Raw genomic sequence first — 13,041 nt, forward strand, 5'->3', positions numbered from 1 at the left:
AATAGATGCTTTCTTGCTTGGTCAGGGGTTTCTAAACAGCTCATCCGAGTCTACCCTTTTACGTATGTAAAGAAGGGGGATCTATGCTGATTATACGTCTTTATGTTGATGACCTTTTGCTCACTGGAACACATGCTGATCAGATTTCAGCATTCAAACAAAATTTGCAGCAAACTTTTGACAGGTCAGACTTGGGAGTTTTGCATTACTACTTGGGTATCTAGTTCATATATGATGCTCGAGGTATTGGGCTATCACAGTCAAGGTATATTGGGCAGCTTCTTGAGAAGTTTGGCTTACAGGATTGCAAGCCAGTTTGTACCCCCATGGAACCTGGACTAAAACTGTCATTACATGATGACAGTGATTTGTTTGATATACATACATATGCTCATGCAGTTGGATGTCTTATCTACCTATGCAACACTAGGCCGGACATACAATTTGCAGTTTCAGCTTTGAGCAGGTATATGCATTAGCCACGTATGTCACATTGGCAAGCTGTCAAGTGTTTTTTTCGTTACTTGCAGGGTACTCGATTTCTTGGGTTGCTTTATGCCAAGGGGGGACCACTACAGTTACATGCTTGCAGTGATTTTGATTGGGCTGGTGATTATGATACACATCACTCCACTAGTGGCAATTGTTTCTTTCTTGGCTCTTCTTGCATTTTTTGGCTTAGCAAGAAACAATCCATTGTTGCCACATCGTCATGTGAAGCTGAATACAAGGCAGCTTTCACTACCACAGTTGAATGCGTATGGCTTAGACACTTGCTAGCTGATCTAGATGTATCTGTTACGGAGCCTACTCCTTTGTTTACTGACAGTCACAGTCCCATTGCAGTGGCACGGAACCCAGTGTTTCATGCCCGCACGAAACACATTGAGATCCATTATCACTTTGTCAGAGAGAGGCTACATGCAGGTGATATCAGCCTTGTCTATTGTCCTACCACCAGTAATGTGGCAGACATCTTCACCAAAGCTCTTCCTCGTGATAAATTTGAAGCATTTCGCGATGCTTTAAATTTGATATCCTTTGGTGGCGGATGATTCTTGTACTCTTGATCACTCTTCACTCCAGGGGGTTTGCTGGGTATTTGACTCACGCCTCACTTACGCCTACGCTCATATGGGAGTGTCGGTGATCAGTAGGACACTGGGGCACTTTTTACTCTCGGTAGGAGAGGTTTTTTCCCCCAGACTTATAGCCTTATTGTCGTATGTGCTTATGTGCTTATGTTACACACTTATGGGCACTTAGTGTGTGTCGGGTGTGAACACCCCTACAACCCTAAGGTTTAAGGGTTGTACTTTGTACTTTCTAGTTACACTCTTTCAGTCAATTGGATTGGGTGTCGTGCTTTACTTTGTTTCTCTCACTCTCACACTGTCTACTCCACTCTTAGCTGCACCTCGATCCTTCCATCTCACAAACACTAGAGATGGTTCAACCCTAGTATAGTCCCATCATATAGTTATTCTCAGTATTGTTTCATAGGCCACCCACTTATTTGTAATGTTATCTTTACCTTACTGATGAGATGACATTAGACATGGATGTACTCTGGATTTTGTCTCATAGGCCACATTGGCCTTATGTAGACATTAATATATCTTTCTTTCTTTTTTTTTTTTTTTCGTAAATCTTTCTTTCTTTCTCTCTCTCTCTCTCTCTCTCTCTCTCTCTCTCTCTTCTAGCAATATACTCTCTTCCTCTCTTTTCTTGTCTAATTTCAAATTCAAATTTCAAGGTCAACTTTTAAGCTCTCTATTCTCAAACTCTCTACCCTCAAGCTCTCTAATCCCACTCCCTCAAGCTCTCCTTTGCCATATCTCCACCCTACCTCCACTTTCAAGCTCTCCATCCGCCATCCTCTCTATCCTCAAGCGCTTAATATGTAAACTTCTAGTATAAAGTCTCTAAATGTTTAAAGCGTATTACTTTGAGTCCCAACATTCAGTTTAGGTATTAAATTTACATGTACAATTTTTTTCATTGGATGTAGCATCGGACGTAGGTCCAAGATTTATTAGTCCGATTAGTACCATACTAGTATTGGACGGTACTAATTGGACGCCATTGAATGTGACAACCCTGGTGTAGTATGTGTGCTCACTTGTGGGTGTGGATAAGGGATAGTGTTAATGGGTGGGATTCCCTCTAATGATGTCCTAGGGTGCATAGTGGCATTCACTTGTGGGTAGCTAACATGTGGTGCTGAAAAAGAAAAAGTGCTAGGAACAAAAACATAGGTTCTTAATTCTAGTGTACTTGATGTAGTGGTGGAATTTAATCCTTAGCTATTGAAATTAAACGAGAGAGAATTGACGGAAGAGGGTGGGATGGGAGGGAATTGTAAACCAAAAATGCCAACTTCATACTTGAAAGAAATAGAGGATACAATTTCCAGGTATATGTGTAGATGTATGTCTACATCCATCACAAACGTCCCAGTGTAGACATTTGGCCAAGAAAAAGAAAGTGATGGTGCATTGTCTTCCTTGTTGAGTCTATAATACCTTCTCCTGGCCAATCATTAAGAAGCTTGAAAAGACATTGTGAGATCCCCAAAAGGTGTCTAAGATGTTGTGAATTGGTTATGTGTTGCCTGTGTATCTGACACAAACCAAGCTCTCGATGATAATTGCAAGATACTTTTTAGAAGAGCATCGACTATGATACCATGTGAAGTGATGCTAGGGTTTACATTGAGAAAACATAGAATGTACGAACATGATTGAAACACAAGCACTTGACAAGAATGCAATAAATGCAAAAATATAAAACACAAACAGAGAAGAGAGAGAGCTTTGAAGTGAATCAATCAATGTTGTAAATGAATGCAAAAATGTACAAAATGTGCGAACGCAGAGCGATGGTGGTAATCGGAGAGTGGCTTCCACCAGAGGTGGATCCTGAAGTTTGTAATCACCAGTTAGAGCTGGCTGGAACTGGTAAACGCAGCAGTGTACCACTCAAAGACGGAGGCAACTAATCATTGTATGCTGAAGAAAGTTGGGCGACAACAGTCTAAGTGTGTGCTGATTCGGAGCAACCTGCAGTGACTAAACATGCAAGCAATAATGGAGAAGAACTGGTGACAACTGATGGTGTCAACAAATCTGCAGCAAATGTAGCCTGATGGGAGGCACGAAGTGAGCTGGGAACAGGTCGCTTGATGTGGCTGTAGTCAGCAAGGGCTGGACAGCTGGTAGAAGGGGAGCTAATGGCTGAAATTCGCAAGTAAGGACGATGACATGCAAGACAAGGGACAGGCTGAATGCTGGGCAGCTTGTCTATTTATGGATGAGTGGATCCTCCCAAATCAGGGTTTAGCTTATGGGACATAGACACTCTCTAGGACCGCCCACTTTTTAATAAAACTTTAGGTAATTTACATGTTTTGGGGCTATTTTAAAGAGCTAACTGGTTAATAATACATTTTAACTTAACACCAGTGGTGCCTGGAAGTGCAGTGCTTGCTGTAAACGCAGATCTGTCATGCTTTTGTCCTAAAAAATAGGCTGCCAGTCTAGATTGGATGTTGCCTAGGTAGGAAAGTGCTGTCTTGTGGAAAACACAGGTCTATCCCTGTAAAAAAGGGTCGCCAGGTAGTGCACAGGAGGTGCCCAGCAGTGAATTAACTTGCCTAGTATAAAAAATGAAACACATAGATGAGCTGCTTGCACAAAATGCAGGTAGATAGAGGCCTGCCCCCTGTAGAAACAATAGCTGCTGGATAGGGATGAACACCGCCCAGCACTGTAGAGGCCTCGTCTTGATCAAACACAAGGTGTTCTGCTGTGGCAGATGAAGAGACAGGCTGCCTTGATCTGAAAACACAGGTCTGAAACCCTCCCAAGATGGCGTCCAGCTGGCTGGTACCTTGGACAGGTTGCATCTTTTCGTGAACTCGTTGGCCCCTAGGTGAGGCTCTGATACCATGTGAGAGTGCGTTGTGGAAAGGAAAGGGAAAGCAAACATTGAGAGGAGACTGATTGAATGCGCAAGAGAAGGAACAAACTGAATGCAATGGTTGAAAGATACAAGGCTGCAACGGTCAGCCGCAACATGCAACATTGAATGTAACGGTTGAAAGATACAAGGCTGCAACAGTCAGCCCCAACATGCAGTACTAAGCATCTATGTGGGCACTAGACAGTAGCAAGGGGATGAAAGAGAATCAGAAGGGCTGGCTGAAAGATCACAATGGTGTGATGAATGAATGAGAGGGCATACCACCTATAAATAGACAAACTGAGGCCACAATTGGTAATCAAGTTGCCAATCCACAAAGTGGGCACCTAGGATAGCCTACAATGCCCAAAAAGAAATGCACTAATGTACCTTCCATTTGAAGTGCCTAAAGCACATAAAATGACATCAGACAGACAAAGACAATGTTAGAGGTCCTAATGCCCTTGTTTGCTGACTCAAATTGAGGCTTGTAGGCAAGAGATAATAGTACAAGTCACACATCTGCTGACTCCCCCTCTCAGATCTTGGATGTGGTGAAAGGCCAAGAAGGCTAACACACCCCTTAGATCCCAAAGAGCTACTTGGTCCAAAAGTAGAACCAATGTGGGGATCCTCCAATGGAGGAGGGATTGGGGTAGTAACAAATACCCGTAAATCAAAGGTACCAAGGATACATCTATTTTGCGGGACCAAAGAGAGTAATTTGTGTGAGAGTGCGCAATGAAAGAAGAACACGAACAAAGAATAAAGAGAGAGAAGGGAAGAGAAAGTCTGCAGTGAAAAGAGAATGGAAGAAGAAATCTGCACTGGATCTGAATGAAGGCTGAATACAAAATGTGGATTCATCAATCCTTGCACCCAGCCTAAAGTGTGAGCAAGGGCGCCAGATCATGTTGATGATAAACAACAGCACTAGAAGATGGTGTGTTGTCCTGAATGTCGGGGTGTGCTGGAAACTTGTAGAAGATAATAACCAACCAAGCAGAGGTGTAGCTACAAATAGCTAAATTTGCTAAAAACTGGCCGATTGAATGAGCCTAGGGCCAAAAATGCTGACCAGCCTGCATTATTTAATCCAGGAAATGCAGTTACTACAAAAAATTTTGATCAGCTAATATTGGCTATTGTGAATGAAGTACAAACCTCTGAAAAAGAAATGCACAAGCTGGAAACTAAGCAGCCTAACCAGCCATTGTGAACACACCTAAAACTGATTGAAAAAGAAGTGCAAGATCTAAACAGGGCTGTCTCCTCCATTAAAACACATGAGAAACTAAGTGTCAGAGCTCTTAAGGCTCATAGGTAGATGATTGTGCAAGACATGCATGACTTCTAACACCCCCTCTCAGATCTTAGATGTGGTTGGAGGCCAAAGAAGACAGAATGGATCCAAGGGTGATAGAAGAAGTGCTAATGCTATTGAAACCCATTGATGGAGTTTGTCGGTGAAGAAGCTTCTCATGATCTTGGGAATCCCCCTCTGAAAAACAAGGGGCTGGGTAATCCACAGCCGCATCATCGATATTGTCCCCCTCAAAAAGGGATAGGAATACATTGAGTTTACCATTAACTAGGATTATCTGTATAATGATCCTCAAGCACTCAGCAAATGGCTGGAGCTTACTTCACATATACATAGAGGCATGCTAGGCATACATTTAGTTCACCATTAACTAGGATTATCTATAATGATCCCTAAGCACTCTTTGACTATTAGCATCAACAAATGGCTGGAGCTTACTTCACATACACATAGTGCACCCTCCCCCTCCCCCTCCCCGCACATGCTAGGCATACATTTAGTTCACCATTAACTAGGATTATCTATAATGATCCCTAAGCACTCTTTGACTAGTAGCATCAACAAATGGCTGGAGCTTACTTCACATACACATAGTGCACCCTCCCCTCCCCGCCCCAGGGGTCCATCCTTGCCCTTTGATGTGGGCAGTTTTCTCTCGTTTTCACCTTTTGTACTTACGTGGTGGGTTTTCACCCCCTTTTGGGGTTTTCCCCTCGGTGACGGATGGTAACACTAAAAAAAAACAGTGTTTTCATCATCACTTCAAAGGTATTCTGCATGTAACTGCAAATTGCGTGAGCTAGCTCAATTTTTCCAAGGGACACACACAGACTGGTGCTTGTACAATGTAATGAACTCTGAGTCTGCTCATCTATGTACATTTCAGTTGGTTGCTATACTGATAAAACTGCACTAGTGTATCATATTGGGCATTATGTTCTTCACACAAGCCTATATGGAACTGTTTTTGTTCTTTGCAGGACTATGGATCCCATGCCAATGCTGCTGAAGGTTAGTCAGCTGATTCAGGTCATATTAGCATTGTCTGAGAAAGCTTTTTACTACAAGAAGGATTGCCAGACTTTGGCTGCATACATTACAGATCTCAAACCCTTGTTTGAAGAGCTGAAGGAGGACAACTCAGTCCTTGTGGGTATCAATTTATATGCTCTAGAATGTATTGAGAAGATCTTTCTAAAAGCTAGGGATCTTTTGAAGAAATGTGCTGGGCAGACAAGCAAGTCTTTTATGGTATTCTTCTCTTCATGAATTGTGTGTTTCTGCAATTTGAGCTCTATTACAATTGAAAGTAGAGTCTTTGATCATATCTGGAGAGTTGTATGCAAACACTGTTGTGTGAAATGAGATGGCAGTGCTGCTATTATTTTTCAAACAGTACTGAAATCGTTGTGAATTTCTGTATTGTTAGTGCATTTGCATGATGTCACATTAGCATTTCAATTTGTGCTGTAACCGTTTGATGAGTTGCAAGGTACAGCTTCATAAAGTTGAATTTGAAATAGATGACTCAAAACATACAAGTGGTTGATCTTGGGGATATATTTGAATGACTTTCACGGAGGACACAAGTACCTTTACAATGCAATTAGCCTTCTCCTCTGTAAAGTTGATACGCTATTAACATTTTGGTAGTGAATCCATGAATGGAGCTGCAAAGGGATTTTTGTTGACACCCCTAGTGGAGCATCCTGGTCCATCCATGACTGGACAGGTGGTTGTGGCATCTTTTTTGGTGGGGTGACCAATTGTGCAACTGTTGTAGGTCGACTACCGTGTTGATTTCATTCGTCTAGAAAAGCACAAGAACTGAGTAGTTCTGCAAAAGGGCACCAACTGTCACTGTTGCTTTTGCCAAGGGGCATGAGTCAGTCAGAGAAGATTACCCTTCCATGTGCTGAATGTATCAGGTGCTGCTCTGGTAGTTATTGTAATCAGAATGAATATATTGCAGTGATGCAACCTATTTCAATGATGGGGGACTAACCACTCATTTTTTCAGGCAAGGTGCACGAGTTCAATGATGAATAGCAAGATATAGAGGTGGGGGTTGTGGGGGAAGGGTTGATCTTCTGTTACTCCTGGCACGATCTGTGTGACTTAAGAGACTGTATACTGTTTTCAGATGTGTTGGCTGATTGTGCCTGTGATCGTTGGAATGCCATTTGATACTTGTTCAGGTTTAGCAGTGGTAAAAATTTCTATCAATATATGATGCCATGAGAAATTCTCTTTAGTTTTTGGTCAAAGTTCTAGAGGTGTACGCACTGCTGGCGGCTCCATTCAAGCAGAACCGAGTAGTGCCCTAGAGTGGGGTAATCCAAGTCTTGTTATGGTTTGGAGTACAGTTTGTAGTCAGCCAATTAGTGGAGGCCTGAAATTGCCTAAATCTATTTGTATAGCATCATGTTGATAATAATTTCCGGCATGATTTGTGCATTTAAGAGATCTTGTTTGCAGTGTCAAGACATGTGCATCATGAAACCTTTCTCTGAGAAAGTACTTATCTGAAGAGTAACCAAGGAGCTCAGTAGAACTTCCAATAGTCTCTGGGCAAAGTTGTATACATGTGTATATTGCCAGGAGTCACACGTAAGAACAAACATTGTGGTGGTTTAGAATAGCATACATTAATTGTTGGGAATAAAGGCTCACCGTGCCTTTTATGGTGTTCGGATGTGCATGCACCCTTACACTTGTACTTTATATATTTTATCAAAACCTAAAGTGGTACACTTCGTCTTTGTACCAAAAACTTTCAAGTGTTGTGCTCTCACTATCTCTTCTCACTCTATTCTGAACTCTGCACTCACTCCCACTCTCACTGTGCTTATCTCAGCGGCTGTACTTTGTTTCATTCCTTGCTCACACTTGTCTTCAAACTGGTATCAGAGCACAAGGAGTGCACCCTTCTTGAAGCTGGACAGGTTGGTCAGGCGACCTCAAGTGAGAGGTGTCGGCAGCAGTAGTCAGTGTTTAGCAGGTGCAGGTTAGAGTCAGCAGTTGACTGCCTGATGGAGGCAGTTGGACCAGTGGGCACAGATTCAGCGGTTGACAGGCGCATCGAGCAGGTGACCAGGCGGCACGTGACGAGCAGGTGACGTTAGATGGACGACAGGTCAGCGTAGGCGATAGGGGCTGCGAAAAGCTCTGATGGGACAGGCTGTGACGGGCTGCAAGTAACGCAACAGGTCAACTGTGCCATGAGTCACACGTCTGCAGTCAATTCTCTGTCTTTTTTAAAAAAAATTTCAAATTTGTTCCTCTCCCACTACCGGGTGTTTGCGTGCACACGCACAATGTGCAAGCTTGACCTGAAAAATTGGGGCTTTTCCCAGATTTGGGGACTTTGATGATGCAGAACTGGACAATTTGACTTAGAAATTGCAAAATCGATGCACAGTTACTTGGGAAATTTTGGAGCTTTTCACATTTTAGTGAGTTTCTTTTAAATTTCATTGAAGTTTGTGCACACCGGACCTGAGAAAATTGGGGCTTTTGTAGAATTTCATCAATTTGTGCAAGAATTGCTTGGTATATGCAGTTGGGTACATGTATTGATGCAATCTAGACAGATTTCCTTTTGAAAATTTGGGGCTTTTGATCGAAATTGTCAAATTTGTGCTTGAGAATGCCTTCGCAGCAGAAATTGCAATCGAATTTTGGGGATTTCACATGTAATTGGTGCATTGGCCTCTAAATGTGATTGGAATTGCCCGTGGAGTGCAGTAGCAAACATTCTCTAATTCTAGAAATCAATTTGCAGATTTGAGGTTTTTGCAATTTTTTGATTTTCATTGCTGGTTGGTACTTGCAGTGTATCATGGTCACTTGTATGACATTTGGGCTTGCATTTGTTGACTTTTGAGTCAATTTAGCGCTGCAAATCATGGTTGGAAACAGTGACAACAACCGCCTTTTGCACATCAAGAAGCTTGAAGGTGCACACAATTTTGCAATATGGCAAAAACAATGCTGCAATGTCTTGGTGCAGAAGAAACAGGTGAAGCCCATCAAAGTGAAGGAAATAAAACTAGCAGGTATGGAACAAGAAGAGTGGGATGATTTAGATGAGCTTGCACGCTCTACCATTGAGCTCTCAGTGTCAGACAACTTGCTCTTTAACGTTGAGAAGCTGAATTCAACATGTGCAATGTGGCAAAGACTTGAAGAATTGTAAGAATTGTAGATGGACTTCGGCATGAAGGAAGGTATAGCCATGTTTGTACATTTGAATGAGCTCAACTCAATTTTCAGTTAGCTGATTCCTTTGGACTTTCATATTGATGATGAGTTTAAGGCTACTTTCTTGCTATGCACTTTGCTTGAAAGTTGGGATACTTTCAGGATAGCTTTGAGTAACTCAAATGCTCATTGTTATATTGTGATGTGGAGAGTTATTTGCTGATGGAAAAACTCAATATGCAAAATAATTCAGCAAACAAAGTCTTCTACTGCATTGCATACTAGGAGCAGATTTCAGTGAAAGGGTAACTCTAAAAATAGAGCATGCAGCAAGTCTCGTGGCAAAAATGTGGAGTGTCATCATTGTGGCAAAAAAGGACACTACAAACGGGATTGTTTTCAATTGAAGAAAGAGAAAGGCAAAAACAAAAACATTGAAGACAACAAGGCTGAGAAAAAGGATAGCTAGCTTGTGAAGAAGAGTAGTGTGAAGATAGCGGAGGTAAATGTAGTCACTCATGAGAATGACAGTGATGGGGATATACTTCTTGCTTCTTTTTTGAGTGCGTACGCATTGATTGCAGATTCTGGGGATGACATGCACACTTGGACCTCTAAGGGTAAAGACTTGAGAGAGATTTTTTATGTGACATTTGAGCATGCTTACCATAAATACAATGATCACATTGTTTAAAATCAGCATATCTCAATGACGGCAAATAATCCAAACGAGAAAGCACTTTCATTCCAGTTTGACTCATATGTCCCACCCGGCTATGCCACAAAGAAACACTTAGTTGCTCGATTATGGTGACTAGGTGGTGTGATAGCCTTCGTCATCTAGCTGCCCTGTGCTTATCAAGCTTTTCTTGAGTTAAGGTACATGCTTCACATTATGCAAAACAAACACGAATCCATGTTGAAATTCCAATTTCACATTGCCACTATTTGCAATTGTGCATGCATAGTTATCCCCCAAGTTGATAACACCACGTGTACCACCATTATAATTAGAAAACCACTCATGATGTGGTGTAACATGAAAAGATGGTACACTCAAATGTATGTTAGATGCGAGGGTTATCTCTAGTGGAAAAGAAATATCTCGTTACTTTTGTTGATGATGCCATATGCAAAGTATGGGTTTATCCAATCCGTTGTAAGGATGAGGCCTGGGATAAATTTAAAAAATTCATGGCACTTGCTGAAAATGAGGCCAGTAAGACATTAAAATGTCTTCGCTCTGACAATGGTGGGGAATACATGTCCAAAGCCTTTCGGGACTTTTGTGACAGCAAAGGGATTAAATGGGAGTTCACGGCCTCTCACAATCCACCCCAAAATGGTGTTGCAGAGCGTATGAACATGGCCATTTAAGATAGGGTCCGTACAATGTTGTCACATGTTGCTTTACCTCGTGGATTTTCGACAGAGGCTGTTATGACAGCCACACAATTGATTAATCGGTCACCAAACATGTCTTTTTTGGGGGGATCCCTCAAGAAGCGTGGTTGGGCAAGCCACCTTCGTATGCTCACTTGAGAGTGTTTGGCTGTGAGGCATTTGTGCACATTCGCAATGAAGAATACAACAAACTTGAGGCAAAGTCCTATAAATGTATTTTCCTAGGATATGGTGATGAGGGTGGAATGGGGTATCGACTATGGGATCCCGAGAAAAGGAAAGTATTACGCAGCAATGGTGTTATCTTTCGGGAAGATCACATGCACAAACAGCCCGAAAAGATATAGGAGGTCAGAAGGGTTGTATTCTGGGAGGATGTACTGATAGAATAGCAAAGAATGCCAACTAGGTAGTAGCAAATACCTGTTGTAAATGTCCTTGAAAATCTAGGGAATAATGCTGAAAATGATTAGTAAGATATCGCCTATGATGTACCACAAATTCAGCAAGAACAGATGCCTTTGGAACAAACAGAACTAGATGTACAACATGCTGAACTTGTGGAACAGTAAGCTGTTAATGCAGATTTGTAGGTTGAATAGCTAGCAAATCTTGACCATTGGGTCCGTAGGTCGACAAAGACAGTCAGATAGATTTGTTTCTGGTGTCAACTATGTGGCTGATTATGTCATGTTGACAGATTGTGGTGAGCCATCTTGCTCACAAGAAGCAATGGATAGAAAAGACAACAAGAAATGGCATAAGGCTATGCCGTCATAGATGGAATCTCTCATGAAAAATGACACTTGGGGTTTGGTGCATTTGCCTAGAGGGTAGAAAGTGCTACCATGCAAATGGTTTTACAAAATGAAAGTCACTTCTGGTTCTTTGTCAAAGTACAAGGTACGATTGGTTGCTAAAGGGTACAAGCAAAAACATGGAATTGATTTTGATGAAATCTTTTCTCTTGTAGTCAAAATGACTACTTTGCGAACCATTTTGGGCTTGGTTGTATTTGAAGGTATGGAACTCATATAGATGGATGTCAAGATAGCCTTCTTACATGGTGATGTGCATGAGGAGATCTATATGCAACAGTCTGAGGGTTTTGTTGCAAAGGGGAAATAACACATGGTATGCAAATTCAACAAGAGTTTGTATGGGTTAAAATAGGCAACACAAGAATGCTATAATAAATTTGATACGTTTATGCAATCTTAGGGATTCCATAGATCTCAAGTTGATCATTGCTTATACACCAAGAATGCAGCAGATGATAGCCTTATTCTCTTGGTCTTGTATGTGGATGACATGTTGATTGCAGCCAAGGATGTTCATGCCTTGGACTCCTTGAAGCAAAGCTTACACAATAGCTTTGATATGAAGGAACTTGGTGAGGCTAATCATATTCTTGGCATGCGTATACTTAGGGATAGATTGAAGGGTCTTCTCTATTTGTCACAGCAAGAGTGTTACTAAGGTTTTGCAAAGTTTTAATATGGAGAGGGGGAAGCCATTGGTGTACCGGTGCCTCCATATGTGAAACTTAGTGCATATGATAGGCCTACATCGGATGATGGAAAGACTTAGATGGCCAAGATTTCTTATGCTCCAGTTGTTGGTAGCTTGATGTATGCTATGGATACACGTCTTGACATTGCGATGGGAGTGGTTAGTAGGCACATGGCATATCCTAGCAAAAAGCATTTGGAAGCAGTGAAGGGTATCATGAGATACCTCAAGGGCACAAAGGATTTGTGTATCTGCTTTGGGAAGCAGAAGTCATCTATTGTTGGCTTCATGGATGCAGACTATGCCGGTCATCTTGACTGCAGGAAGTCTACTTCAAGATATGTGTTCATGTTCATAGGGGAAGCAATCTCTTGAATATCTAGGCTGTAAAAGTATGTTGCATTGTCTACTACAAAGGCAAAGTATGTGGTTGCTACTGAGGCATACAAAGAGGCTTTATGGCTTTCACGTGTGGTGAGAGAGCTTGGCATTATAGAGGTTCTTATCCTCCACTGTGATAGTCAGAGTGCTATCATGCTAGCACGGAATTCTCTCTTTCATGTAAACACAAAGCACATACAAGTGAAGTATCATTTTATCAGGGATGTACTTGATAGCAAGAGCATTGATCTTGT

General features: G+C 41.8%; 1 protein-coding gene across 5 annotated transcripts in view; it reads left to right on the top strand.

Moving 5' to 3' along the window:
* Window positions 1-13,041, top strand: part of LOC148033358 (U-box domain-containing protein 4-like) — a 54,437-nt gene that overhangs the window by 30,474 nt on the left and 10,922 nt on the right. For 4 of the 5 annotated variants that reach the window (XR_015691302.1, XM_087681269.1, XM_087681270.1 and 1 more), the window contains one exon: window positions 6,268-6,538. Coding sequence is in view for 4 of the 5 variants with exons in the window: in XM_087681269.1 (XP_087537395.1) it covers window positions 6,268-6,538 (271 nt within the window). In the remaining variant the exon portion in view is untranslated. The remainder of the gene's footprint in view (window positions 1-6,267; window positions 6,539-13,041) is intronic. The other variant, XM_087681271.1, reaches the window with a different exon arrangement.

The sequence above is a fragment of the Lygodium microphyllum genome, chromosome 7 (assembly GCF_053477565.2).
Source record: "Lygodium microphyllum isolate KBCC chromosome 7, Lygodium_microphyllum_v1.1.10, whole genome shotgun sequence".
Classification (NCBI taxonomy): Eukaryota; Viridiplantae; Streptophyta; class Polypodiopsida; order Schizaeales; family Lygodiaceae; genus Lygodium; species Lygodium microphyllum.